The sequence below is a fragment of the Geotrypetes seraphini genome, chromosome 2 (assembly GCF_902459505.1).
Source record: "Geotrypetes seraphini chromosome 2, aGeoSer1.1, whole genome shotgun sequence".
In the NCBI taxonomy this organism is placed as follows: Eukaryota; Metazoa; Chordata; class Amphibia; order Gymnophiona; family Dermophiidae; genus Geotrypetes; species Geotrypetes seraphini.
This window is the reverse complement of record NC_047085.1, coordinates 478,393,944-478,421,717: the sequence shown is the minus strand read 5'-3', so window position 1 is coordinate 478,421,717 and position 27,774 is coordinate 478,393,944. Positions and strand designations below refer to the sequence as shown.

At 43.4% G+C, this 27,774-nt stretch overlaps 1 protein-coding gene across 3 annotated transcripts in view; it reads left to right on the top strand.

Moving 5' to 3' along the window:
• DLEC1 (DLEC1 cilia and flagella associated protein) overlaps positions 1-27,774 on the top strand; it is a 386,841-nt gene that overhangs the window by 182,459 nt on the left and 176,608 nt on the right. For all 3 annotated transcript variants that reach the window (XM_033931738.1, XM_033931737.1, XM_033931739.1), the window contains 4 exons: positions 202-360; positions 18,217-18,356; positions 19,541-19,694; positions 24,424-24,534. In XM_033931738.1, the coding sequence (XP_033787629.1) occupies positions 202-360; positions 18,217-18,356; positions 19,541-19,694; positions 24,424-24,534 (564 nt within the window). The remainder of the gene's footprint in view (positions 1-201; positions 361-18,216; positions 18,357-19,540; positions 19,695-24,423; positions 24,535-27,774) is intronic.

Genomic DNA, 27,774 nt, shown 5'->3' with positions numbered 1-27,774 from the left:
CCGCCCACATAATGCCTTAACCACTCCTCCAGATATGCCCTCTTTAGCGGGATTCAGAGGTCTAAAAAGTCCCACGATACGTCCAGAAAATTGGTTTGGCACTTGGACGACCTGTCTTTTAGGTCATCCAAGTGCAGACTTGCACAGGTTTTTAGACATTTTAAAGTTTTTATTATGAGTCCCATATTGCCTTGTTTTTAGGGACCAACTGTTTCTATTGACATCCCATCACTCAAGCTAGGTCTGATCAAACTGGGAGAGAAAACCTTAAGTGCTTTTCAGATTAATAACAAGAGTCAACTACCAGCAAAATGGAAACTGCAAGAAAGCAAAGCTTGTATAACAGCAAGGAATGAAAATGTAAGTTACGTGACAGCAGGAAGCCTATTTACTAATTTGTGTTTTCTGTATACAGTTATACTGTGTAAACAACTGGAAAAACTAAATAAAAATGAAGCTTAAAATATCAGTCATTTTCACTCGGTAACAAAATATTTTAATGTGGATGTTATCTTCAGAATATAACACCTATTTTCTAAATGCCATTAGAAAATTCAGCATTAAACTCAATGTTGAACACTAGATAAATTATTGGTGCTGGTATTTCCAGTAATGTATTAGTATTTATGGCAGGGGTAAATACAACCCTGCTGGTTGTTTCAATGCCATCTCCTTCTCCATTTGCCAGAGCATGACATTGACTCAGTTGCTATGTAACATCGCCTGTGATATTGAATGTACTGTAATTCTTCACTATTACCTGTAATTAACACTTCTCCTGTAATGTAATTCTACTGGAAATGCCCAGATATCTTCCTTATTGTAATCCGAGGCTATGTTATATCTGCTGCGATGTTGAATGTATTATAACTCTTCACAGTTACTTGTAATCTACTCTTCTCCTGTAATGTAAATCTACTGGAAATGTCCAGATTCATCTTTATTGTAATCCGCCTAGAACCGCAAGGCACAGGCGGAATAGAAATCCCTAATGTAATGTAATGTAATGTAATGTAATTTTCAAAGTTGTTTACCCCAGTAGGCAATCCAATCTGTCTTTAAAATTTTCAACCTCAAAAAAGCTACAAATTATTTTGTCAACATTTAAACTATATGGTTGGCATTTGCTTTAAACCCCAGCAGCAGCTTGAGAGATCCCTTGATGCTTTTCTCCTTATCAGAACTGTAAGGCTTATGTGGTATATAAATAAATAATTATGTTTATTTCTCGTCTTTAGACCAAAGTGTAAACTAAACCCTCCTTCCAGTGCAATAGGTGTGTCATTCTAGACATGTGGGTTATCTCCCTATGTCCATGAGCCATCTGTAGAAGGAATCCACTCTGGATTTTTTCTGTGCCCCTCCTCTACTTCACTAGGAGCTGTAGTTTTTCCCTTCTGTACATGAATCTGAAGGAATGTTTCTGTTCTGCTCTCCCCTTTTTCTTATTTTCTTCAGTGCTTTTAGATCCTTTTCGGGGGCATTTTCTTCAACTCTGCCGCTGACAGACTGATCCATGGTGGTACCTGTTGGCTCCATTTGTTTATTTGGAGCTCAGGGCTATCCCCACTCTTTTCTCACCTACTATTTAGCAGGAGTTCAAGCACAGGCTGTTAGTCGCCCTTTGGAGGCTCAGTGGTGTCTTGCAGGGTGCTGGCTGCATTTTTTGCCTCCACCCTTTCCATTAATGCGTCCATCGGTCTGTGGAGGTGGTGATAAGGTCAGACACCATGTTTGACTGGCAATCCAATGTACAGCGTCCAGAGGCATTACTAGCATGAGGCAGTGATTCTTCTGATTCCAGCTACTGTAAGAGCTGAGGCAAACTGCAGCACATTTCCAGCACAGGTCACAGTGAGTAAGGCTGTTACAGCCTGTGAGGTGAATCATGGAGGAAGAAATCTTTTGGCTTACAGGTCCCATGGTGACAAGAGGGCATCCGCTAAAACTCAGGGGGGGGGGAAGATTTCATGGAGACACCAGAAAGTATTTCTTCACCGAAAGGGTGATGATCGATGGATTGGTCTTCCAAGTCAGGTAGTCGAGGCTAGTACCACACTCAACTTCAAGGAACGATGGGACAGACAGATGGGGTCGCTTCAGAGGAATACTTAAAAGTTGGATCCTCGAAGAAGGGAGGGTTGTTGAGTGAGCAGACTTGGGCCGTTGGCCCTTTTCTGCCGTCATACTCTATGTTTCTATATTTTGAAGTTTTAAAGGTTTCTGCATGTTCCCCTATGCTCCCCCACCCGGAAGATCCTGAAATCACCATTTTTAAACTTTGCTGAGTGTATAAAATATCACAATTTTGGCACAAATTTCATAGCGGCGGCCATCTTGTATTTTAGCAATTTTTTCTTAAAAGTTCCCTGCACTTCCAAAACTGCAGATTTTGCCTCAAACCTTGTTGAGATGGAATTCATGGGCTCTTCTGCATCATATCCTTGCCAGGATTGCAAAAATTTGGCATCTCAGGAGCGACCCTGTATCATGTGCCATGTGGTATAGCTGGGGAGAGGCGGCAGCGCCATACTTCACCTCTCCCCTATCTAAACAGGTGACTAAATAGGTGGCTAGCCTATTGGGGGTGGACATTTCCTTTTTGGGGTTCAGCAAGGCTGAAAGTTCCGCACAAAAGGATGCAGATGCCCCACTTGCCAAGAAATGCAAGGTCAACTCATCTAATGATGACTCTGCTTTCCAGAGTCTGGAGGCCTTCTCAGAATTTATGAATGTGGAATGCTTTTCAGGATAGCCGCCTTGGACTTGTCTCTCATTAGCTTTGCCTCTAGGCACGTCCTCTTCTCAGTCAGCCGCTTCCCTGAGGTAGCTGACCTTGATATAGGGAATATTTATTTATTTAAATATTCATATAATAATAATAACAACTTTATTTTTCTATACCGCCATAATCTTACGACTTCTAGATGGTTCACGATAAAGAGAGCTGTACAATCAGCGAATTACAATCTTAAAGACCAATGAATTACAATCTTAACAATCAGCGAACTACAATATAGTATTAACATGTTACAATGAAGGGGATGGATGGCCAGCGAATTACAGAATACAAATGGAGAGGAAGACACTGAACAGACAGAGAGTACAGCTTTGATGTTCCTGGATAAGCACCACTTATATCCTAAGTAGTTTACATTCTGGTACTTTATTATATTTCCCTATCTGTCCTGGTGGGCACTATCTAGTGTACCTGGGGCAATGAGGGGATTAAGTGCCTTGCCCAGGATCACAAGGAGCAATGATGGATTTGAACCCACAGCCTCAGGGTGCTGAGGCTTTAGCTCTAACCCCTGTACCACACACTCCCTTAATTATGATGTTGTTCAGTTAGCATGGAAGACTTTCCAACATTGGTGTGACCAGGAAAGTGTTGAGCGGTATTCTGCTCCAGTTTCAGTGGTGCTAACCTTTCTCCAAGCAGGCCTTGATAAGGGTCACTTCATGGCTTCTCTTGTTTCAGATCCAGGGGCCATGGTCCTTCACTTGCATCTCATCCTGACATAGCCAGATTTCTGAAAGGTGCTCTTCACATTAAATCACTAATCAAACCCTTTCCCTTCATGGTACCTTAATTTGGTTCTGTCTGGCCTCATCAAACCTCCGTTTGAACTTCTGAAATAATTTTTCCTCTTGGACCTAATTCTAAAGGCAGGTTTTCTGGTCACCATTACCTCAGCAAGATGTGTCTCAGAGCTCCAGGCTCTGTCTTGTATTCTTGAAGAACTTGGAGACTGGGATCTTTTTCCACACAGTACCTTCATTTCTGCCAAAGGTAGTGTCGACATTCCATGTTAATCAAAAAGTGTGTTTGCCTATTTTCAGCCTATTGGTTCTAAGAAGCAGGATTGTATTTTTGAAGAAGTTGGATGTGTGCAAAGTTCTGCGTTATCTAGATGTCACCAATGAGTTTTGCCTCTCTGACCATTTCTTTGTGCTGACTCATTCCTCTAAGCAAGGCCAATATTTCTAGATGGATCCATAATGCCATTTTGTTAGCCTACATTCTTTGCTGTAAACAGTCTCCTGTTTCTGTTAAGGCACATGCGACCAGGAGCATGGCCTCCTTGTGGGTCGAGGCTAGGGCAATCTCCCTTGTGGAGATTTGTAGAACAGCCACTTGGTCCACTCTGCACACATTTGCCAAGTTTTACAGGGTGGATGTGGCAGCAAGACTCTGCTTTTGGGTCCTCGGTCTTGAAGGCTGTTGCAGTCAGACAGCCCTAGGAGTTTGGGACTACTTTTGTACATCCCACTGTCTAGAATGACACACCTGTTGCACTCGAAAAAGAGATTATGTACTTACTTTGATAATATCTTTTCCAGTAGATAAGTGTGCCATTCTAGACTCCTGCCCTGTCCTTTCTGTGCCTGCCTACTGTCTTATTCTGTTTATGCTTCTCCAGGTTTGATTCTTGGATGCCAGTCAGCCCTTTGGGCTTTGAAGAATGCTGTATATATGTTCACATTGCATTCAGGGGTTGTCCCTGAGCTCCTTTGATGCAGAGGACATATTTCTCTCTGAGAGGAAAGGAGAGAACATATCTTTCTGAGTGAAGAGGAGACAGGATATTTCTCTAGCTAAGTAAACATTATTTTGCTCTGAGCTTGGCCAATTTGTAGGTTCCTTTAGAAAGAGTTATGGATCTTAAAAGAGCAAATTTTACTTAGCTGTAGTTTTTAAACTTGAACTTTGTGCTAGAGATAGTCTCTGGCAGGCACAGTCTGACTTAGTCTACATTCCCTCCCACCTATCCAAAGCTCATTTCCTTTAATTATAGTCTTAATTTAAATAGTCCATTAACCTACTTAGGACAACAGATGAACAGTACATATTCTTGTTACATTTCATTATTTGCTAAGACTAAAACACTAAATGATCCTGTAGCAAGACCTTCAGATGCAGATGCAATATCCTCTTGCATCGAGGATCAATCTCCAAGGGCTTCAGCCAAGAAGGGAGGTGCTAGAACAGCCGTTGTAGTGGGAGATTCAGTCATTAGGCACGTAGATAGCTGGATGGCTGTTGGGCGTGAGGATAGCCTGGTCACTTGCCTGGTGCGAAGGTGGTAGACCTCATGCATCACTTAGATATTAGATAGTACTGGGGAGGAGCCAACTGTCATAGTACTATAGGCTCTTAGCTAGAAAGCTGAAATCCAGATCCTCCAGGGTAACATTTTCCATGTTCCATGCGCAGGACCCAAGAGGCAGGCAGAGCTCCAAAGTCTCAATGTGTGGTTGAAACGATGGTGCGGGGTTGAGGAATTTAGATTTGTTAGGAACTGGGCTACCTTCTGGGAAAGGGGGAGCTTCTTCCAAAAGGATGAATTCCACCTTAACCAGGATGGAAGCAGGCTGCTGGCACTAACATTTAAAAAGGAAATAGAGAAGCTTTTAAACTAAGATGGGGGAGAAAGCTGACAGTCACCCAGGAGCAGATGATTGAGTGTGGAGTATCCTTGAAGGATACTGTTGAATCAGAACATTTAGGGAGTCCCTGTAGAGAGGTTTCAAAAATGGTGAAAGAAAGCCAAGAGTGCTTAAGATGGAAGCAGAGTAAAGACGTCAAGTTATATCTGTCATCTTCTCAGCATCCTGTAGATACAAGGAAAAAACACAATTTGAAGTGTCTGTATACAAATGCTAGAAGTCAAAAAAAATAAAGTAGGAGAGTGAATATCAGGGGAGTACTGTAATAGGCATCTCCGAGGCCTGGTGGAAGGAGGACAATCAATGGGACACTGTGTTACCTGGGTACAAAGTATATTGCAATGATAGAGTGGATCAAATTGGAGGGGGGGTTACTATATGTTAGAGGGAATTGAATCGAACAAAATAAACATTCTGCATGACACAGATAGTTGTGTGGAATCCATGTGGATAGAAATTCAATATGTGAAGGGAAACTAAATTAAACCTTAAGTTTGTATACCGCATCATCTCCATAAAGATAGAGCGTGACACGGTTTACAGGTAATTCAATAAATGAGGGAAGGACATATTAAGAAATTAGAGGTTATGGGAGGATAGCTAGCTTTACATTTTAAATAGATAGCTTTACGTTTAGGAGAAAAGCCAGGTTTTCAGATGCTTTCGGAATAATTGGAATGAGCCTAGGTTCCGCAGCGGGGCAGGGAGGTTATTCTAAAGCTCAGTGAATTTTAAGAAAAGAAATTTCCCTAATTTACCTGCAAACATGACACCTTTAACGAGGGGAAAGATAGTTTGAGTATATGGGCGGATCTGGTAGTGTCAGGTCTCGAAGAATTCCAGGATAGTGGGATTAGGGGAGGAAGAATGCCATGTAGGATCTTGAAAATTAGGCAGGTACATTTAAAGTGAATCCTAGAAATCACCGGAAGCCAGTGAAGTTTTGACAGAATCGGGGAAACATGATTGAATTTGCTTTTTGCGAAGATCAACCTAGCCGCAGTGTTCTGGATCCGCTGAAGTCTTTGAAGAATTTTCTTGGTTAGACTTAGATAGATGGAATTACAATAGTCAAGCCTGGAAAGAATTATTGATTGTACAAGGACAGCAAAATGTTGTTGGCGGAAGCAGGATCTCACTTTCCTCAGCATGTGAAGACTAAAAAAATATTTTTTTACCAGAGAGTTGAGATGATCTTTAAAGGAAAGTGTAGAGTCAATAATAATGCCCAAAACTTTGCTTGAGAATTCGATCTGCAGTGAGGGACCAGAAGGTAGTGGAATGAGCATGGGTAACTGATCTAATTTTGGGCCAAGCCTGAGTAGTTTTGTTTTGGACTCATTCAGCTTCATTTGTACAGAGAGGGCCCAGGATTGGAATATACAGGTAGGGACAGAATGAGCAGACAGATGAAGAAATGTTTTCAGAGATTAGGAAAGCTGGAAAATTGGGCAACATTATAATAATGGGTGATTTCAACTACCCACTCAATCAGCTATACATACTTCATTATTTTAAAGGCTATTGGTTCCTGAGATTCTCCCACTTAGCCAGCAGCACAAAACACCTCAGTTGAGCTTCATAGTTCTCAATAAACTCCACTTCTTAAATAAGGCTGACAGGAGAAAACTCAAGCACATCAATACCCAACACTGAAAGTATAAACGGCACTAAGCACATGGAGTGATGCAGGACATTGAGGAAGAATAAAAAGTATCCTTTAAGACTGTCGCCCACCAGGCCTCTAGTTAGGACAGCAGAGGGCGCTGGTGGGGACTAGATTCGGATCCCTGGCGTGTTCCTCTGGAACTAGGGTAACCCTTAGGAGTAAACCCTGGCCCGGGAGCTTGCCCAGGTCCAGCCGGTGTGCTGGCTGTAGTAGCCAAAAACACCACCATACAAAACAAGTAGTGAAAAGAAAAAGTACCGTAGTCCTTATTTAGCCCTTTCACTGGGCTTAAAGCAAAATAGTCAGGCTGGCAATTGTAAATCACAAAGACAATCCACATCGCAGTTTTCATGCAAATCAAAAAAGAAAAAACTTTACAGAGAAACATGCAATGCCAAACAGAAAAATGATACACCATAAACTGCACCACTGAGTTGTAGCTGTTTGCAATGGCTTGTGCTGCAGGTGGTCTCACAGGTTTAATCAGGTCCTGTAATGGCTTTATGCTGGTAAGTACTTCAAAGAAAGGAAGGTTGTTCCTTTTCCTCCTGGTTGGAGTGGTAAGTGTGGTCTGGCTTGCACAAAGGAAAAGAAAGTCACAAATTAGCATTAAAAAAAACCCTCAAAATAAATGCCAATCCTCGGTCTGACTTCTAGGGCTCTTGCCTTCTCCCAATAGTCCACACCGGGCTGCAATTACTGCCAAACTGAGCAGTAGAAAAAAGAACTTCACAGCCAAAAGAAATGCAGTGAAAGAAAACTTCCCACACTGATAGGGGAAAAACAGAAAAACCAAAACTCCGCAAAAACCATCTTCTTGCTTCCTCCTGTAGAAGCTTCGACTTCCCAGCCCCAGTTTAAACAAAACAGGCAAAGGGAAAAAAACAATTCAAAACAGTTCAAAGGTTTAACCTTTCAGGGACCCACCTTCATAACTTTAGGAAGGTAACTGATCTCCTCTGGCCCACAGGTAGTATCCATGGCTTCCCCATCTGGTGGTTCCTTGGAGTTTGGGGTGAAGCCAATCCCTCCTCAAGCATGTCCACCTCTTGGCCCAACCATGGTTCAGCAAGGCACTGCTTTGCTACCTTGGTCCTTTCCACCAGCTCCTTCTGCTGCCTCCAGCACTGCTACTGAGGCTGTTTTACCTGCTTCTCTTGCTCCTCCCCCGGCTCCTTCTCTAGCTGTTCCAAGCCCTGCATTTTATGCTTGGAACAGACACACCTGCTGCATCTGGAGTGGAGGAGGGGAATTGATTCTCTAAGCTGAGGATCCTGGATTCCTCCATACTGATTTTTAAGGGACTGTCTCAAAATAACAGGCTTCTCTTTAAAAACAGTAAACCTTCTTGGCTCAGCAATAAACCTTTCCTGAGGTCTCCTCTGTGTGTGGCTAGGTAACCAGTCCCTGACTTGATCAGCTTCACTGCCTGGGGAGTGGCCAGCTAACTCCCAACTATGGCTACTGACCTGGTCAGCTCTTTTGGTAAGGGAACGTAAGTTCCTAATGCTGCCTTTTCTTGAGAGTAAGCCAGCACTGGTACTGGGTTGGTCACAAGACATAGTACTAACTGCCTTTCCAGTGGAGTGATTTATCTAATTTGGTGTACTTTTCCAATTTTATATGTTGGGCACACCTCGAGATCCATTAGGGTAAGGCAGTTAGAGCATCGGTCTTGCCTTACAACATGGAGAATGGAACGGCCTTTAGTGGTACACTGTTTGCAATGTAAACCGGATTATGGGTCTCTCAGATGCATTGTTTTGGAACAGTGTGAGCAATCTGTAAGAAGGGGAAACTAGAGGAGTTTTCTTTGATGGCATGAGCAAAGATGAATATTTGAAATGGATACAGTTCAACCTAGGGGTCTGAACCTTAGGATTGACTGGTTAGCGTTTTTTTTTTTTTTTTAATGAATGGGGTTTTAATACAAGATGACATTGGATATGATGGGATAATTGGGCTATATGTATGAATGAATGACATTACAAAGAAGTATTTGACTGAGTAGAAGGGTGGAGGAGACATTAGAAGAATCTGTAATGTGTGTATGAATGAATGACATGATTATGCAATTTTGTAATGTAATTTATTTCTTATATACCGCTAAACTCCGTTAGGATTCTAAGCGGTTTACAGAAAAATAGACAATAGGGTGCATTAAAATTATAAGTAAAATAGGTACTTAGAAATTCCCTTACTGTCCCGAAGGCTCACAATCTAACTAAAGTACCTGGCAAAATGACAATTAGTAGAGTAATGAAGAAATAAAATAGAGAATAGATGAGAAAAATAAGAAAATAAACATTCTAATAAGACTACAATGATCTAAAGGACTTTGAAAGGTTGAAAAAAGAGGGGCGGATAAGAATAGATGCAGAGGGAGAACCGTTGAAGCAATAGAATTCTGGGGAAATTTAAATGAAATTTGAATGATAAAATAAAACAAGATAAGTGGTAAAACAATAAGTGAGATTAAAAAATATATCATAAACTAAAAAGAATTGAAAATAAAATCAAAACAGTCAAAACTAAAGTCCAGCTTGAACGGGCCCCCGAGCCAACTGTTGGTCCGATGGCCGGACTGCAGCCCTCCTCCGTCGGCTCTCCCCTGCTGGAATGAGGAGGAGCGAAGACAGTGTCGGGTGCCCTGCTGGAACGGGCCCCCAAGCCGACCGTTGGTCCGATGGCCGGACTGCAGCCCTCCTCCGTTGGCTCTCCCCTGCTGGCATGGGGGAGGAGCGAAGATAGTGTCAGGTGCCCCGCTGGAATGGGCCTCCGAGCCGACCGTTGGACCGATGGCCGGACTGCAGCCCTCCTCCGTCGGCTCTCCCCTGCTGGAATGGAGGAGGAGCGAAGACAATGTCAGGTGCCCCGCTGGAACGGGCCCCCGAGCCGACCGTTGGTCCGATGGCCGGTCTGCAGCCCTTCTCCGTCGGCTCTCCCCTGCTGGAATGGGAGAGGAGCGAAGACAGTGTCGGGTGCCCCGCTGGAACGGGCCCCCGAGCCGACCGTTGGTCCGATGGCCGGACTGCAGCCCTCCTCCGTCGGCTCTCCCCTGCTGGAATGGGAGAGGAGCGAAGACAGTGTCGGGTGCCCCGCTGGAACGGGCCCCCGAGCCGACTGTTGGTCCGATGGCCGGACTGCAGCCCTCCTCCGTCGGCTCTCCCCTGCTGGAATGGGGGAGGAGCGAAGACAGTGTCGGGTGCCCCGCTGGAACGGGCCCCCAAGCCGACCATTGGTCCGATGGCCGGACTGCAGCCCTCCTCTGTTGGCTCTCCCCTGCTGGCATGGGGGAGGAGCGAAGACAGTGTCAGGTGCCCCGCTGGAACGGGCCTCCGAGCCGACCGTTGGACCGATGGCCGGACTGCAGCCCTCCTCCGTCGGCTTTCCCCTGCTGGAATGGAGGAGGAGCGAAGACAATGTCGGGTGCCCTGCTGGAACGGGCCCCCGAGCCGATCGTTGGTCCGATGGCCGGACTGCAGCCCTCCTCCGTTGGCTCTCCCCTGCTGGCATGGGGGAGGAGCGAAGATAGTGTCAGGTGCCCCGCTGGAACGGGCCTCCGAGCCGACCGTTGGACCGATGGCCGGACTGCAGCCCTCCTCCGTCGGCTCTCCCCTGCTGGAATGGAGGAAGAGCGAAGACAATGTCGGGTGCCCCGCTGGAACGGGCCCCCGAGCCGACCGTTGGTCCGATGGCCGGACTGCAGCCCTCCTCCGTTGGCTCTCCCCTGCTGGAATGGTGTTAGATGGTGTTACAGGGTTTGGTTTTGGTCTTTTACTTTTCCCATCTGTAGCAAATACAGTATCCAATGTAAGTTGTTTTATCCCAGGACAAGCAGGCAGCATATTCTTAACGCATGGGTGACGTCACCGACGGAGCCCCGGTATGGACACTTTTAACTAGAAAGTTCTAGTTGGCCGCACCGCGCATGCGCGAGTACCTTCCCGCCCGACGGAGGAGTGCGTGGTCCCCAGTTTCTTCGTTTCCGCGGAGCGAAGAAGACGCATGTGTTTTCAACGGCTGTTGAAAAATCTGATTTTTGCCTTCCTGCTCGTGAAATTTTCTTCTTTTTTGTTCTTTTTCCCTTCGGGTTTCTTTTCCGTTCAAAAAAAAAAAAAACTTTGCTTTTTCTTTTTTCTTTATTTTTCAGGCCGGTCCCGGCGGGGCCTGTTGCCACCATACAGGCCTCCGGTTTTGATTTTGCGGAGGCCGTGTTTCCCTTCATGCCCCCTCAGCCGGGCTTTAAGAAGTGCCAGCGGTGTGCACGCCCGATCTCTCTCACTGACCCGCACAATTGGTGCCTACAGTGCCTGGGTCCAGAGCATCGGGCTGACACCTGCACCCGCTGTGCTACTCTTAAAAAACGTACACCCTGTCTCTAAACGGACGCTTTCCAACTGGCTTGCTGCCTGCATTGCGTTCTGTTATGCTCGGGCAGGTCTCTCACTGGAAGGTGCTGTCACGGCTCACAGGGTCAGAGCTATGGCTGCTTCTGTGGCTTTCCTCCGTTCCACGCCCATCGAGGAAATCTGCAAGGCTGCCACTTGGTCCTCAGTTCACACGTTCACTACTCACTACTGTCTGGATGCCTTCTCCAGACGGGATGGACACTTCGGCCAATCTGTGTTACATAATTTATTTTCCTAATGGCCAACCATCCCTCCTCCCTCTCTGTTAGCTTAGAGATCATCCATGCATTAAGAATATGCTGCCTGCTTGTCCTGGGATAAAGGATAGTTACTTACCGTAACAGGTGTTATCCAGGGACAGCAGGCAGATATTCTTACGTCCCACCCACCTCCCCGGGTTGGCTTCTTAGCTGGCTTATCTTAACTGGGGACCACGCACTCCTCCGTCAGGCGGGAAGGCACTCGCGCATGCGCGGTGCGGCCAACTAGAACTTTCTAGTTAAAAGTGTCCGTACCGGGGCTCCGTTGGTGACGTCACCCATGCGTTAAGAATATCTGCCTGCTGTCCCTGGATAACACCTGTTACGGTAAGTAACTGTGCTTTCTTGAAGCCATCTGAAATCACTTTAGTTAAACTGAAGGGATTAAATAGTTATAAAATTTTTAGTGAGAATGTCCAGGGAGAGGAGCTCTGCACTCAAACTGCCATCCTCCTCGCCTCCAAGTTCCGGAATTTGATTATGAGGTGCCTGACTGAGTAGAATGTAGCAGGAGGCCTCTGATTGGAAGAAAATCACTAAAAGAAGAGGAAGCTGTGTCGCAAAAGAAATTTACTTTAGAGGTATTTAATTTTTGAAAGGGCGACTGTGATAAAATGAGGAAAATGGTTAAAAAGAAGCTAAAAGGATCATTTTGCAAAGGTTAGGACTATAAACTAGGTGTGTATGTTATTTTAAAATACTATCGTGGAAGCCCAGACCAGATGTATTCCCATGTATCAGTAAAGGTGGAAAGAAGAGGAAATGAGAGCTGGCATGGTTTAAAGGTGAAGTCATCATGCCGCTGTATCGCGCAATGGTGCACCCGCATCTGGAATACTGTGTCCAATATTGGTCGCCGTACCTAAAGAAGGACATGGAGATACTTGAGAGGGTTCAGAGAAGAGCGACAAGAATGATAAAAGATATTGAAAACCTTTCATACGCAGACAGGCTAGAAAGGCTGGGGCTCTTAACCCTGGAGAAGTGGAGACTCAGAGGAGACATGATAGAGACTTACAAGATCATGAAGAGCATAGAGAAGGTGGAAAGGGACAGATTCTTCAGCCTATTGGGAACTACAAGAACAAGGGGGCACTTGAAGAAATTGAAAGGGGACAGGTTTAGAACCAATGCTAGGAAATGTTTCTTCACTCAGAGGGTGGTAGACACCTGGAATGCGTTTCCAGAGGATGTGATAGGACAGAGTACATTAAGGGGATTCAAAGAGGGATTGGACAAGTTCCTGAAGGATACGGGGATTGAGGGATATAGATAGAGGTAGAAATAGGATTATGGAAGGGTATAGAAAGAAGAATAATGGGGATTGAAAGGTTTTAGACCAAGGATCACTTACAGGTCATGGACCTAATGGGCCGCCGCGGAAGCGGACTGCTGGGCACGATGGACCCCTGGTCTGACCCAGCAGAGGCAACTTCTTATGTTCTTATGAAGTGAAAGAGGCTAGTAGAGCCAAAAAAATATCCTTTAAAGAATAGAAAAAGGATCCGAATAAAGAAATAAAAAGAGACACAAGCACTGGCAAGTTAGATGCAAAGCATTGATAAAGAAAGCTAAGGAAAAATATGAAGAGAAACTTGCAAAAGAGGCAGAAACTCAACAATTTTTTTAGGTACATCAGGAGCAGAAAACCTGTGAGGGAATCTATGGAAGCGTTGGATGATCAAGGAGCAAAAGGGATGCTTAGGGAGGATAAGGCTATAGAAGAGAGACTGAATGAATTCTTTTCTTCAGTCTTTACGAAAGAAGATGTAAAAGATCTACCTGAACCGGAAATGGTTTTCAAGGGTAATGATATGGAAGAACTGAAAGAAATCTCAGTGAATATGGAAGATGTACTAAGCCAAATCTACCAGTTAAAAAGTGATAAATCGCCTGGACCAGATGGTATACATCCCAGGGTACTAAAAGAACTCAAACATGAAATTGCTGACCTGCTGTTAAGTGATTTGTAACCTGTCGCTAAAATTGTCTGTAGTACCTGAAGATTGGAGGGTAGACAATGAAACACCGATTTTTAAAAAGGGTTCAAGAGAGATCTGGGAAATTACAGACTGATAAGCCTGACTTCAGTGCCTGTCAAAATTGTGGAAACAATTATAAAAAATAAAATTATGGAACACGTAGACAAACATGATTTAATGAGACAGTTAGCATGGGTTCAGCCGAGGATCCCTATCTAGCAAGAAAATGGGATAGGATCAAAACAAATTTGCTTGACTTCTTTGAAGGTGTGAATAAATATAGTAACATAGTAGATGATGGCAGATAAAGACCCAAATGGTCCATCCAGTCTGCCCAACCTGATTCAATTTAAATTTTTTCTTCTTAGCTATTTCTAGGCAAGAATCCAAAGCTCTACCCAGTACTGTGCTTGGGTTCCAACTGCTGAAATCTCCATCAAAACTCACTCCAGCCCATCTACACCCTCCCAGCCATTGAAGCCCTCCCCAGCCCATCCTCAACCAAAAGGCCATATACAGCCACATACCATGCAAGTCTGCCCAGTACTGGCCTTAGTTCAATATTTACTATTATTTTCTGATTCTAGATCCTCTGTGTTCATCCCACACTTTTTTGGACTCCATCACCATATTCCTCTCCACCACCTCTCTCAGGAACGCATTCCAGACATCCACCACCCTCTCCATAAAGTTGAATTTCCTAACATTGCTCTTAAATCTACCACCCATCAACCTCAAATTATGTCCTCTGGTTTTACCATTTTCCTTTCTCTGGAAAAGATTTTGTTCTACGTTAATACCCTTCAAGTACTTGAACGTCTGAATTATATCTCCCCTGTCCCTCCTTTCCTCTAGGGTATACATATTCAGGGCTTTCAGTCTCTCATCAAATGTCTTCTGGCGCAAGCCTTCTATCATTTTTGTTGCCCTTCTCTGGACCGCCTCAAGTCTTCTTACATCCGTCGCTAGATACGGTCTCCAAAACTGAACACAATACTCCAAGTGGGGCCTCACCAATGACTTGTACAGGAGCATCAACACCTTCTTTCTTCTAATGGCTACACCTCAAGTTTCAAGTTTATTAAATTTTTGTTATGTACACAATATCAAAAGCTTCAAAGCGTATAACATTTTAAAAATGGGGGGCAGAACAAAACTCTTTTACATAGTTACAATCAAATTCTATCCATTCTAATACATAACTGGTACGGAAGGTGAAGGGGATGAACTATAAATTTTTAAAGAGAGAAAGAAAACATTTAACGGGGAGCACATTTGGTATGTAACACAAAAAAGGGGGGGAAAAAAGAAAAAGGATGTATCTGTAATCTATACAGTAATCTAGTTTAGATCTAAGAGGTTTAGTGATTTATAAAATGGTGTTGTCTATTTTTCAAAAAACTTTTTAAGGAACGCTTGAAATTGTCTAAAGAAGATTCATTACGAATATAAATAGGTAGATTGTTCCAAAGCTGGGATGCTATAACTGAGAAAATGGTAGATCTTCTAGTTCCTATTATCTTTAATGAAGGGATAGTCAATAGCTGTTGTTGTGTTGATCTTAATGCCCTGGATGGAGAATACGGTATTAAGAAACGATGTAAAAAAGTTGGAGCATGAGTTTGTTGTATTTTAAAAGTCAACAGTAAAATTTTAAAGGTTATTCTAAATGTGATTGATAGCCAATGAGCTGCTTGTAGAAGTGGTGTAACGTGATCGTATTTTTTTGAGTTAGTTATATAGCCCAGCATCCTTCTGGCAGCAGCCACCGCCTTGTCACACTGTTTTTTCGCCTTTAGATCTTCAGACACTATCACCCCAAGGTCCCTCTCTCCGACCATGCATATCAGCTTCTCACCTTCCAGCATATACAGCTCCTTCCGATTATTAATCCCCAAATGCATTACTCTGCATATCTTTGCATTGAATTTTAATTGCCAGACATTAGACCATTCCTCTAACTTTTGCAGATCCTTTTTCATATTTTCCACTCCCTCCTCGGTGTCTACTCTGTTACAAATCTTGGTATCATCTACAAAAAGGCAAACTTTTCCTTCTAACTCTTCAGCAATGTCACTCACAAACAAATTGAACAGGATCGGCCCCAGCACCGAACCATGAGGGACTCTACTACTCACCTTTCCTTCCTCCGAGTGACTTCCATTAATCACCACCATCTGGCGTCTGTCCGATAGCCAGTTTCTAACCCAGTTCACCACTTTGGGTCCTAACTTCAGCCCATCAAGTTTGTTCAAAAGCCTCCTATGAGGAACCGTATCAAAGGCTTTGTTGAAATCTAAGTAAATTACATCTAGCATATGTTCTCGATCCAGCTCTGGTGATCCAGTTGATATACTGTATCTAGATTTTCAGAAAGCTTTTGATAAGTTCCTCATGAGAGGCTCCTGAGAAAATTATAGAGTCATGGGATAGGAGGCAAAGTTCAGTTGTGGATTAGGAATTGGTTAGCGGGTAGAAAACAGAGGGTAGGGTTAAATGGTCATTTTTCTCAATGGAGTAAAGTAAACAATGGAGTGCCGCAGGGGTCTGTACTGGGACCGGTGCTATTTAACTTATTTATAAATGATCTGGAAATTGGAACGACGAGTGAGGTGATTAAATTTGCAGATGATACTAAACTGTTCAAAGTTGTTAAAATGCATGCGGATTGTGGAAAATTGCAGGCAGACCTTAGGAAATTGGAAGACTGGGTGTCCAAGTGGCAGATGAGATTTTATGTGAACAAATACAAAGTGATGCACATTGGGAAGAATAACCCAAATCACAGTAACCGGATGCTAGGATCCACCTTGGGGGTTAGCGCCCAAGAAAAGGATCTGGGTGTCATCGTAGACAACATGATGAAACCTTCCGCCCAATGTGTAGCAGCGGCCCAAAAAGCAAGCAGGATGCTAGGAATTATTTTAAAAGCAATGGTTAACAAGACTTAGAATATTATAATGCCCCTTTATCGCTCCATGGTGCGACCTCACCTTGAGTATTGCATTCAGTTCTGGTCTCCTTATCTCAAAAAAGATATAGCAATACTAGAAAAGGTTCAAAGAAGAGCAACTAAGATGATAAAGGGGGTGGAACTCCTTTCGTATGAGAAAAGACTAAAGAGATTAGGGCTCTTCAACATGGAAAAGAGACAGCTAAGGGGAGATAAGGAAATCTACAAAATCTTGAGTGTAGAACAGGTATAAGTGGATCGATTTTTATTGTGTCAAGATTTTTATTTTATCAAGACTTACAAAGACTAGGGGACACTCAATGAAGTTGTATAGTAATACTTTTAAAAACAATAGGAGGAAATATTTTTTCACTCAGAGAATAGTTAAGCTCTGGAATGCATTGCCAGAGGATATGGTAAGAGCAGTTACTATAGCTGGTTTAAAAAAAAAGGTTTGGGCAAGTTCCTGGAAGAAAAGTCCATAGTCTGCTGCCCTAGATTGGTGGCATGGAATGCTGCGACTATTTGGGTTTTTGCTAGGTACTTGTGACTTGGATTGGCCTCTGTGAAGACGGGATACTGGGGTAAATAGAACATTGGTCTGACCCAGTAAGGCTATTCTTATGTTCTTATGTTGGCTGTTTTAAACTTTGATGTTTTAAGGTTACTTTATTTAAGCAGAACAGTTGATACTTGGGACAGTTTCCATTGTGGCCCTTACTTCACGTACTGTCAATGGAGCTGTCTGTGTTTGGGTACTAACTACAGGTGACAGTAGAGCTCCCAGTGAAGTAGAGGAGGGGCACAGAAACAAAATCCGGAGTGGATTCCTTCTGCAGATGGCTCTCAGCCATAGGGAGATAACCCACATGTCTAGAATGATGCACCTATCTACTGGAAAAGATATTATCAAGATAAGGACATAATCTTTTTCTAATGCTGCATAAGGGAAAACTCTTCTCTTGTTACAACATGTGATTCTTTCTCTAACTTAAGTTTCATTCTGTTCCATTTAAGTGTGACAATCGGAATTACAGTATTTAAAAATGCCAGCCACAATGGTTAAATATAATCTGGATATTCAAGCTTCTAAATGTATAGATAAAGAGAACCACCACTCCAGCACTATCTGGAAAGTGTTGAGATGGTCAAAAGAAATATTCTGTTGGTGCTGCCTAGTATTCTACTGGGCAGCACATAACTTGGTTAGCAGCACCTGCCTGTTAGATAAGTGTTTTTGAATATCAATTCTTAAATGTATATCCTGAAACTTAAACTACGATTCAGTGAAACAAAAGCTCTTGCACCCCCCAAAATCGCCCACATAAATTAATTCAAAAGAAGAAATTATGGAAATAAATTATTTCTGAAATTTGCCTAAAAGGGCCATGGACACAAAAATACCTGCAAATTTTGGACCTGGGTCAGCTTCAGAAAGTTGCCTCCTTAATAACAGTTCATTACAATATTTTCTTTCCTTTTTACGCAGAAGTCCCAATTCAAAATTAATCCATCTAGTGGAGAGTTACCTCCCTTGAGTTCAGTGCAAGTATCTGTTCTCTTTAACCCTTTGTGGTGTCAGAGTCTTCATACTGTCTTAGAGCTGGCCATAGAAAATGGAGAAGACAGGTAAGGAATTGTACTATTTCTTCTAGTCCTTTTTCATAAGATCTTCTTTTTTTAGAACCACTTCCTGTGCATTAACATGAATTAATTGTTTGAAAATTGATCCTTCAGTAAAGAGAGAGCATAATGACATCCCTTAAAGTATAATCCAGGTTCAGTGCCAAAATGCAGTTAACATCCTCCGCTGTGAAGCCTTCATCCCGTTGGTCTACGACACCATCAGTTCCACTGTTGTCTAGTTCAAACCCAGAACCTGAGTATAGGACAGTGTATCGTAAACGGTGCCCCAGCATATTCCAGGTGTACCCCAAGATGCTGGTGAGCAGGAAAGGTGCTGGCATCAGCTGACTGCTTACAGACGTGCCTCTCGCCACAAGAGGCATGTCCTGTAGTCAATCATCCAGTGCCTGCACCTCTCCTCCTCACCGGAATCTCTGCTCCTTCTCCTTACCTCTTTTTCTGCAGCATGCCCGCACACACACCAGCGGTAATAAGGACATCCATGCATGCGCAGATGTTGACGTGATGTCACGCATGTGCATGACGCCATCGTGCCTACGTCTACACATTTTTGGCTGCCCTCCAGCCACAGCCCCGAGATTAGTATGCCAGTAGCTCAAAAAGCTTGCGACACACTGGTGTAGCACCATCATCTCAAAAACATGTGTCACACCTAAAGACTTGTTAGTACTTTTTTGTTTTCAAGGAGAAAGCATGTACGTGTTTTACATATTACATCTTAGATATGTGTTTAAATGGATGAATTGGAGCTGATATGATATTTAAATGTACAAAATTACCCCTGCTGCTCCCAACGCTCATAGGAACTCTATGAATGTCAGGAGCAGTGCAGAGCATTCCACGTGCCGGCCTGCGCTAAAAACTGCTATCATGATTTTGTAAAAGGGGGCTTTATTTTATTGTTTATTGAAAGCTTCTAAACCACTGCTAATGACTGGGAAGTCAATTCAGAGTGGTTTACATGAGCTTCTGCAGTGATGTTATATGATTCTATAATTGTTACAATGCACGTGCTTCTCTGATGGTGGTATGGAGTTTTGATACAGAGTTTGATAGAGTATGATAGAGTTGTAATCATCAATATGATGCATAGTCTTTGCAGTTTACTAAAGTTGCCTGCATTTTTAAAATATGTAAACAGGATATATATTTATGCTTCTTCCCAGCCATCTTCCTGTTTATGCTACTGTTCAAACGCCTCAAGTATGTTTGCTTTCCAGCCATCTGAAATTTAATGATATTTATATTGGGGTTCCAGTTCAGGCAACAGTAACGCTCTTCAATAATGGGCTCTTACCAGCAAAATACATTTGGGGAAAGGTGAGTTGTCTGGTAGACATGTGCAAGAGAAGGATGTAGCTTAATTTAAAACTATATTAGTTAAGCAAATGGATTTGCTAAAATAATTTTTGTTATTAACAGCATGCCTAGTACATATCATATAAGCCATACATACTGTAGCTCTGTCAAAGTCTAAACAATCTTGTATTTTCCTTATATTCTGGTATTTAAAGAATAAAATTCAAAATGCTTTAAAGTAAAATTTGTTCCACTGATCTACACAAGATACTCTATACTTTCAAAGTGAAAGAACAATACTCAGAGGACAAGCAGGTATTATATTCTCACTTGTGGGCGACGTCAACCATGGAACCTGGTACAGATACTACCAAGTGCACTGTCACTTTAAATTTTTGCAGTGCTCATACCACATGCGTGCTGGAACCTTCCTGCCTCAAGGGACCATCAATTCTTCGTTTTCTGTGGAGCTGAGAAACTGTATCTTCTGCACATCAACATGTAACCCTTATTTTGAGGCTGCTTTTAACTCCTAACTCCCACTCGCCATAAGATACCTATTCCAATCTTACCATTCTCTCTGAGAGAAACTCACTAACCACTACATGTCCTGTTTGACTAAATTAGATTGCAACCTCTTCTAAGCAGGGACCGTTACATGCACATGTACAGTGCTGTATATGCCTTTCAGTGCTTTAGAAATTATAACTAGTAGTATTTTGTGCCTTCCTATACTTATTTTATGTGCTTTGTCAGTTACATGCAATTTGCTTCTTTTTCCCCATCCCCACAGATAACTGCAGGAAACCATCCCGTGCCATTCTTTAGTGTCTATTTAAACCTCAGTTCTGGTACATCCCTTCCGGATTCTATACTTGAGGTGCTCAATCTGTAGTCACAATCCAGAGTTTGCAGAAATCCAACACTATTTTCACCTACTGCTCCTCCTGCTGCTGAAAGAGACAGAGCCACTTACCGTTTCAATTTCTGTGTACGGCCGCCTAGGTCTGCCTAAGGCTACTTCCGGGCCAACCCACGCCCAAGCCTAGCCTTAGGTGGGCTTACGCGCCTCCATAGGCTCTCGGAGGCACCTCCAATGTAGGTGGCCTGCCTCAGGAGATTTTTTTTATTTTTTTTTTTTAATTGTGCGTCCCTATTGGCTGGTTAGGCAGCAGTTGGCCGCCTACAATCGGGACACAGTTTATAGAATTTGGTCCTTACTTTCCTTTATAGAATAGGCTCCAAATAGGCACCGCTTTGGTGCCTAATATAAGCACCACTTTATAGAATTGCCCTCTATCAGAGTATTTCTATTTACACGCTGATTATTACATATATAAATGTTTAGCTTATCAGCACATACACATGCATGTGCATGAGTACCAAATTTTAAGTAGCATTCTGCTTACGTAGCAGACAGATAGATGTATACATAGGTGGAATCTGAACATGAATAGGATTCACATATTTGTATGCACAAATTATAGAATACTATAAATTATATCTGTATCTCTGTAATTGAGATGCAAGCACTTACATTGGCTCTGTGGCTAGCTTAAATACTAAGCACATATATATCTGGTTATGATAGTATTCTAGAAAGGAAAGTAAGCACCTACTTTAATTTATAGAATAAATGCCACATAGGCACCCTGTTATAGAACTTTATGTGTGGCATAAAACAAACACTGTATATCACACTGCTAACACCAACTCTATACCAAACATGATGGTGACAGCATTAAGTTGTAGGGATGAAGCTTCTAAAGATCAAAGAAAAAATAGTACAGAGTCGATAGATCCTGGAGGAAAGCCTGTTTCAGTCTGAAGATTTATCTTTCATCAAGACAATAATTCTAAGTATAACTATAGGTTGGCTCAGCAGGAAGAAAGTTAATGCTCAGAATAGATCCAGTCAAAGCCCAGTCCAAATCCAAAAGAAAATCTGTAGTAAGACTTGAACACTACACTGACTGCAGTCCATAGATAATCCCCATCTATCTTGAAAGAGCTGTAGTTATTCTGCCTGGAAGAACAGGAAAGATTGCACTATCCTGCTATGCAAAGTTGATATATTCTGCCCAACCATCAGTTCAGGGCAGATTACAAAATAAAAATGTTTAAAAAAAAAATATCTACATAATGGATATCTAATATACAAAATTTAAAATATATCTGTCCTAAACACTAGTACTAAATCCCAGGTTGCGCCCTTAATATCAACTCATTACATAGTCAAATATTATGTATTACGCCATGTTTTCAGACAACAACAAAACATAATTTGTTTTATTTCTCAAATCTTCAGGAAGAGAGTTCCATAATTCAGCCCCTTTACCCACTAATGTCCATTGTGTGTGCCTACTAATTGACAAGCATTTCTCAAAGGTCTAATTCAATGTATCACAAACTGTGTGCCACAGCAGATTCCACAAGATGCTGGTGAGGAGGAGAGGCGCCGACACTGGCTGACTGTTTACAGGACGTGCTTCATCCTGTAGTCAGTCAGTCAGTTTGTGCCGGCGTCGCTGCTCCTTTTCGCCTCTCCTTTTGCAGCAATCCTCCACCGGCAGTAATAGGAGGTTCATGGCCTTGGCTGGAAGACATCTGCACATGTGTAGACGTTGTTGTGATGATGTCATGCTTGTGTGTGACATCATCGCATTGACATCTGCGCATTTACGGGTGACCTCCACCCACAGCCCCAAGATTAGTGTGCCACAGCTTAAAATGTTTACGACACACTGGTCTAATTAGTTTCAAGAATATTGGTCACGAGATGTGAAGACTTAATGCAATCGAGACATTTTTGTTTCTTATTCTTAACTACTTTCTGAATATTTCTGTAGTTGTACTTTCATGCTAAAAGTGTAGCATATGTTGTATACAGTAGATAGGTCAAATGAACTCCAGCTCAGCAGCCATTTTCAGGTTGGAACTGGCCATTTTTGGCTGAGGAGTCTAGAGGGGGGCAAAAGCTACTGGGGATTACTAGGATATTTAAAGGTAGGCCAGGTGATGGCCTCCAGGTGGTGGGAGGGGTTGTGGTTGGGGGGATGGGCAGGTGGACAGTTCAGCGGTACCCACTCTAGTGGTATTGGGGGTGGGGTAGGCAGAGAATGGTAATGGGAGGAAGTTTGGTTTCAGCCAAAAATGCACTTGTTATTTTTGGCAGAAACTGAAGCATGGCCAAAACTGGATTTTGGGCCAATTTCAGTGCCAGTGCCAAAATTGAAACTGAAATTCAGTCAGCCTCTACTATCAGATAGAATTTCTTTGGAAGAGTTTCAAGTTTATTATGGATTTGATATACCGCCCATGACAGTTTATCTGGAGCACAGTAGCAATAATGGTGGGTATCATAAGTTCAGGGGCGTACAAATGGGCAAGATATACATGGAAATGTCCATAGAGTGAATTGGCTTACATGTGGTCTAAGAAACAAATTATTTTGCATGTTATGGTTATCCTAAAAGCCAGGCTGTTTGCAGCCCTTGCTATGTGAAGTTGTGTACCCTGCTTTAATATAATTGTTGTGAGCCCACCAGGACAGATCTCATCTAATCTAATCTAATCTAATCTAGTCTTCAATTTAAATACCGAATCATTTCCTAAAGGAACTTGATTCAGTTTACAGTTAATTAGAAAATAAAATAACATCTAGTAGGTCTAATGGAGAGAGTACTATTAGTTAGGATTAGATAGATATTTAAATCTTTAAAGGAACTGGTCAGAATAGCTATTGCGTAAACAACCAAGTTTTTAAATCTTTCCAAAATTGCTGTAACTGACCTAACAGTCTTAAAGAGTCTGGTAATTTGTTCCAAATTTCCACCAATTTAAATGACAAAGTTTTGCTCAGATTCCCGACACATTTAAGTCCTCTAGAGCAGTGTTTTTCAACCTTTTTACACCTATGGACCGGCAGAAATAAAAGAATTATTCTTTGGACCGGCATCAGTCCGTGGACCGGCGGTTGAAGAATACTGGGCTAAGTCGTGGGCCAGACCCCGCCCATCTCTACCCAATCTCCACCTCAGACCCCGCCCCCATAATAGTACTAATTGCACCTTGCATGTCCTGTACCTCATCTGGAAGCCTTCCCTCTGACGTTGCAACGTCAGAGAGAAGGCTTCCGGTTCAGGCGCAGGATGCCCATAGGAGCCACTGCCCGTGGCTTTGTGCACTGAAGCAGTTAGGAAGAGGGAGCTGGCTTGAAGATAACGCTGCATCGATCGCACCGTGGACCAGCGGTTGAAGAACACTGTTGTGGGCCAGATGCACGTGCTGGCCCTGTGGACCGGCAGGAAATTTCTGTGGACCGGCACTGGTCCATGGACCGGTGGTTGAAGAACACTGCTCTAGAAGATGGAAATGATAATCTATAAATTGCTGTAATCCTTAAATGACAGGATCTGATAGCATTCCAGCATAGAGGGATTGAAGGATCAAATATTCCATAAAGGAATTTAAAAATGACACATGCACACTTAAACTGTATCCTATAACAGACTGGAAGCCAATGAAGTTTTCTCAACAACAGAGACACATGATCGTACTTTCTCTTTCCAAAGATAAGTTTGGCTGCTGTATTCTGTATTAGGGAAAATGCTTGAGTACCTGATTGTAAACCACTTAAATAACCTTGATAGGTGGTATATAAATACCTAATAAAATTTAAAAAAGCTGTAAATGGTTTTTAGATATTTTTATTAAAACAATAAAGTACTTTTTGTTTGTATATTTACAGCCTTTTGGCACTCATTCTACTTATTGCTCAATTACCATCTTCTCAACAAGTGGAAGCTTAGGTCCAAATGAAGAAGCAGTGTTGACTATAGAGCTGACAGCATATACCTTGGTAAGTTACAGATAAAGACCACAAGATTCATTTACAGTGTTTCCCCTAAAATAAGATAGTGTCTTATATTAATTTTGGATCCAAAAAACGCACTAGGGCTTATTTTCACGGTAGGTCTTTTTTTTCAGGTACAATGATCAGCTCTCCCTTCCTCTCCACCCCAATTCTTCCTCTTTCCTTTCTCTCCCCTACATGTGCAGCATCTTTCCTCCCCCTCTCACCTATCCCCTTGTGCCTTCCCTCTTCAGCATCTTTCTATCCCTCCCTCTCACCCCTCATGCAGCAGAACCCTTGCACAGCTTCTATCCTTCCCTTCCTCCCGTGCAGCAGAACCCTTGAACAAGCATCTTTCTCCCATCCCCCCGCATAGCTGAACCCCCGAGGACCCTCCCATCTTTCCATCTCTCCCTCCTATCTGAACCCTGCTGACCCTCCCACCGCAGAGACCGACATACCTCCCTCCTAACAACAGCATCAGCAGCACTCTAAACAGGCTGCTTCGCAGCCTTCTCTCGCTGGGGCCTTCCCTGTGCCATGTTGCTTATGACATCATCAGTGATGTGGCAGAGGGAATCACCAGCGGGAGAAGTCTGCGAAGCAGCCTGTTTAGAGTGCTGCCGATGCTGCTGTTAGGAAGGAGGTATGTCGGTCTCTGCAATGGCAGGGTTCAGACGGGAGGGAGAGATGGAAAGATGGGAGGTTCATCGGGGGTTTGGCTGCGCGGCTGGGGCAGGGGGAAGCACTGCTGTCGGCAAATCCAGGGACATTCAGGTTAGGCTTCCGGGGTCAATATAAGAACATAAGAACATAAGCAGTGCCTCTGCCGGGTCAGACCACAGGTCCATCTTGCCCAGCAGTCCGCTCCCGCGGCGGCCAAAAACAGGTCAAGGCCTGTCTGAATCATCAGAAGGGGCTCCCTTGCCACCTTGGTTTCCCATTTAAGTTCTGCCCTCCTATCGAAGTCCTAGCCCTCCGGTCTTGCACATGCACGACCAGGTTGGTTTATTCAGTACCCCACGATCCCTCTATCCCTCAGGAATCCATCCAATCCCTGCTTGAATCCCTGTACCGTATTCTGCCTGATCACTTCCTCCGGTAGCGCATTCCAAGTGTCCACGACCCTTTGGGTGAAAAAAAACTTCCTTGCATTTGTTTTGAACCTGTCTCCCTTCAGTTTCTCAGAATGCCCCCTCGTATTTGCTGTCCCCTTCAGTCTGAAGAATCTGTCCCTATCCACCCTCTCTATGCCCCTCATGATCTTGAAGGTCTCTATCATATCTCCCCTGAGTCTCCTTTTCTCCAGAGAGAAGAGCCCCAGCCTATCCAGCCTCTCGGCGTATGAGCAGTGTTCCAGCCCTTTTACCATTTTCGTTGCTCTCCTTTGGACTCTCTCAAGTACCGCCATGTCCTTCTTGAGGTGCGTCGACCAATACTGAATGCAGTATTCCAGATGCGGACGCACCATCGCTCGATACAATGGCATGATGACTTCCCGTGTTCTGGTTGTTATGCCCTTCTTTATGATGCCCAGCATCCTGTTGGCTTTTTTCGAGGCTGCTGCGCACTGTGCAGATGGCTTCAGTGATGCATCCACCAGCACACCCAAGTCTCTCTCGAGTCTGCTGTCTCCCAACAATACCCCCCCCAATTTGTAGTTGAACAACGGGTTCTTTTTCCCTATATGCATGACCTTGCATTTGTCCACGTTGAAGCGCATTTGCCATTTGTTTGCCCAGTCTTCCAGCTTGTCCAGGTCCCTTTGTAGGTCCTCATAACTAGCTTATTTTTAGGGTAGGGCTTTTTATCAATACCTACCCCGAAAATCATGCTAGGGTTTATTTTTGAGGTAGGTCTTATTTTTGGGGAAACATGGTAGTTTATCCATTTCTGATACAATACCACAAATCCAACAAGTCTCAGAGCATATCTGGATACATTAACATAGTAGCAGGAGACAGGTAGGCCCATCTAGCCTGTGCTGCAGGATGGCTAGAGCTGTACCTACCACTCTATGCTGGTTACCTGTTCTATGTCTTTGTTTAGGATTGTAGCTGCTTTTCTCCACAGGTTATACCCCTTGATGTCATCTATTTTCCTTTGATCCTATCCCATTTTCTTGCTAGATAGGAATCCTCTGTGTTTGTCCCACATTTTTTAAAATTCTATCTCTGTTTTTGTCCCCACCACCTCCACTGAGAGAGTGTTCCTGGCATCCACCACTTTTTTGGTAAAAAAAAGTATTTCCTGATATTGCTTTTGGTTTACCTCCTTACAGTTTCATTTCATATCCTCTAACCCAGGGGTGCCCAAAAGGTCAATTGCGATTGACCAGTAGATCACGAAGGCAACGCGAGTCGATTGCGGAGCCCATCCTGGGCTCCGTGATAGACTCGCATTGCCTTCGCGATCTACCAGGCTGATCAGCCTTCCTCTCCCCAACGTCAATTCTGATGTCGGAGAGGAAGTTCCGGGCCTGATTTCTGAAGGGTGTCATCTGCATCAGACCACTGGTCAAGCCTCCGTTCTCTTCCTGGGATCTTAGTGTGGTTCTGCAAGGTCTCACCAAAGCTCCTTTCAAGCCACTGGAAGAAGCATCTCTGCTGGATTTAACAAAAAAGGCTATTTTTCTAGTTACTGTGACATCAGTGAGATGCATCTTGGAGCTTCAGGCTCTCTCATGTAGAGAGTTATTCCTGAAGATCTCAGACATTGTAGATCTCATTGAAGATCTCAGACATACGGATTACAACTGGATAAAAGGGCAATTTGGTAGACTTGTAAGTGAGTCGAATTAGCTCCAGTAGGTGCACCTTGATGATCTCACAATGAAGTCAGAGTAGACACCGAAGAGGGAGTGGAAAATATGAAAAAGGATCTGCAAAAGTTATAGGAATGGTCTAATGCCTGGCAACTAAAATTCAATGCAAAGAAATGCAGAGTAATACATCTGGGGACTAATAATAGGAAGGAACCGTATATGCTGGGAGGAGAGAAGCTGATATGCACGGACGGGGAGAGGGACCTTGGGGTGATAGTGTCTGAAGATCTAAAGGCGAAAAAACAGTGTGACAAGGCAGTGGCTGCTGCCAGAAGGATGCTGGGCTGTATAAAGAGAGGCGTAGTCAGTAGAAGGAAGAAAGTGTTGATGCCCCTGTACAGGTCATTGGTAAGGCCCCACTTGGAGTATTGTGTTCAGTTTTGGAGACCGTATCTGGCGAAGGACATAAGAAGACTTGAGGC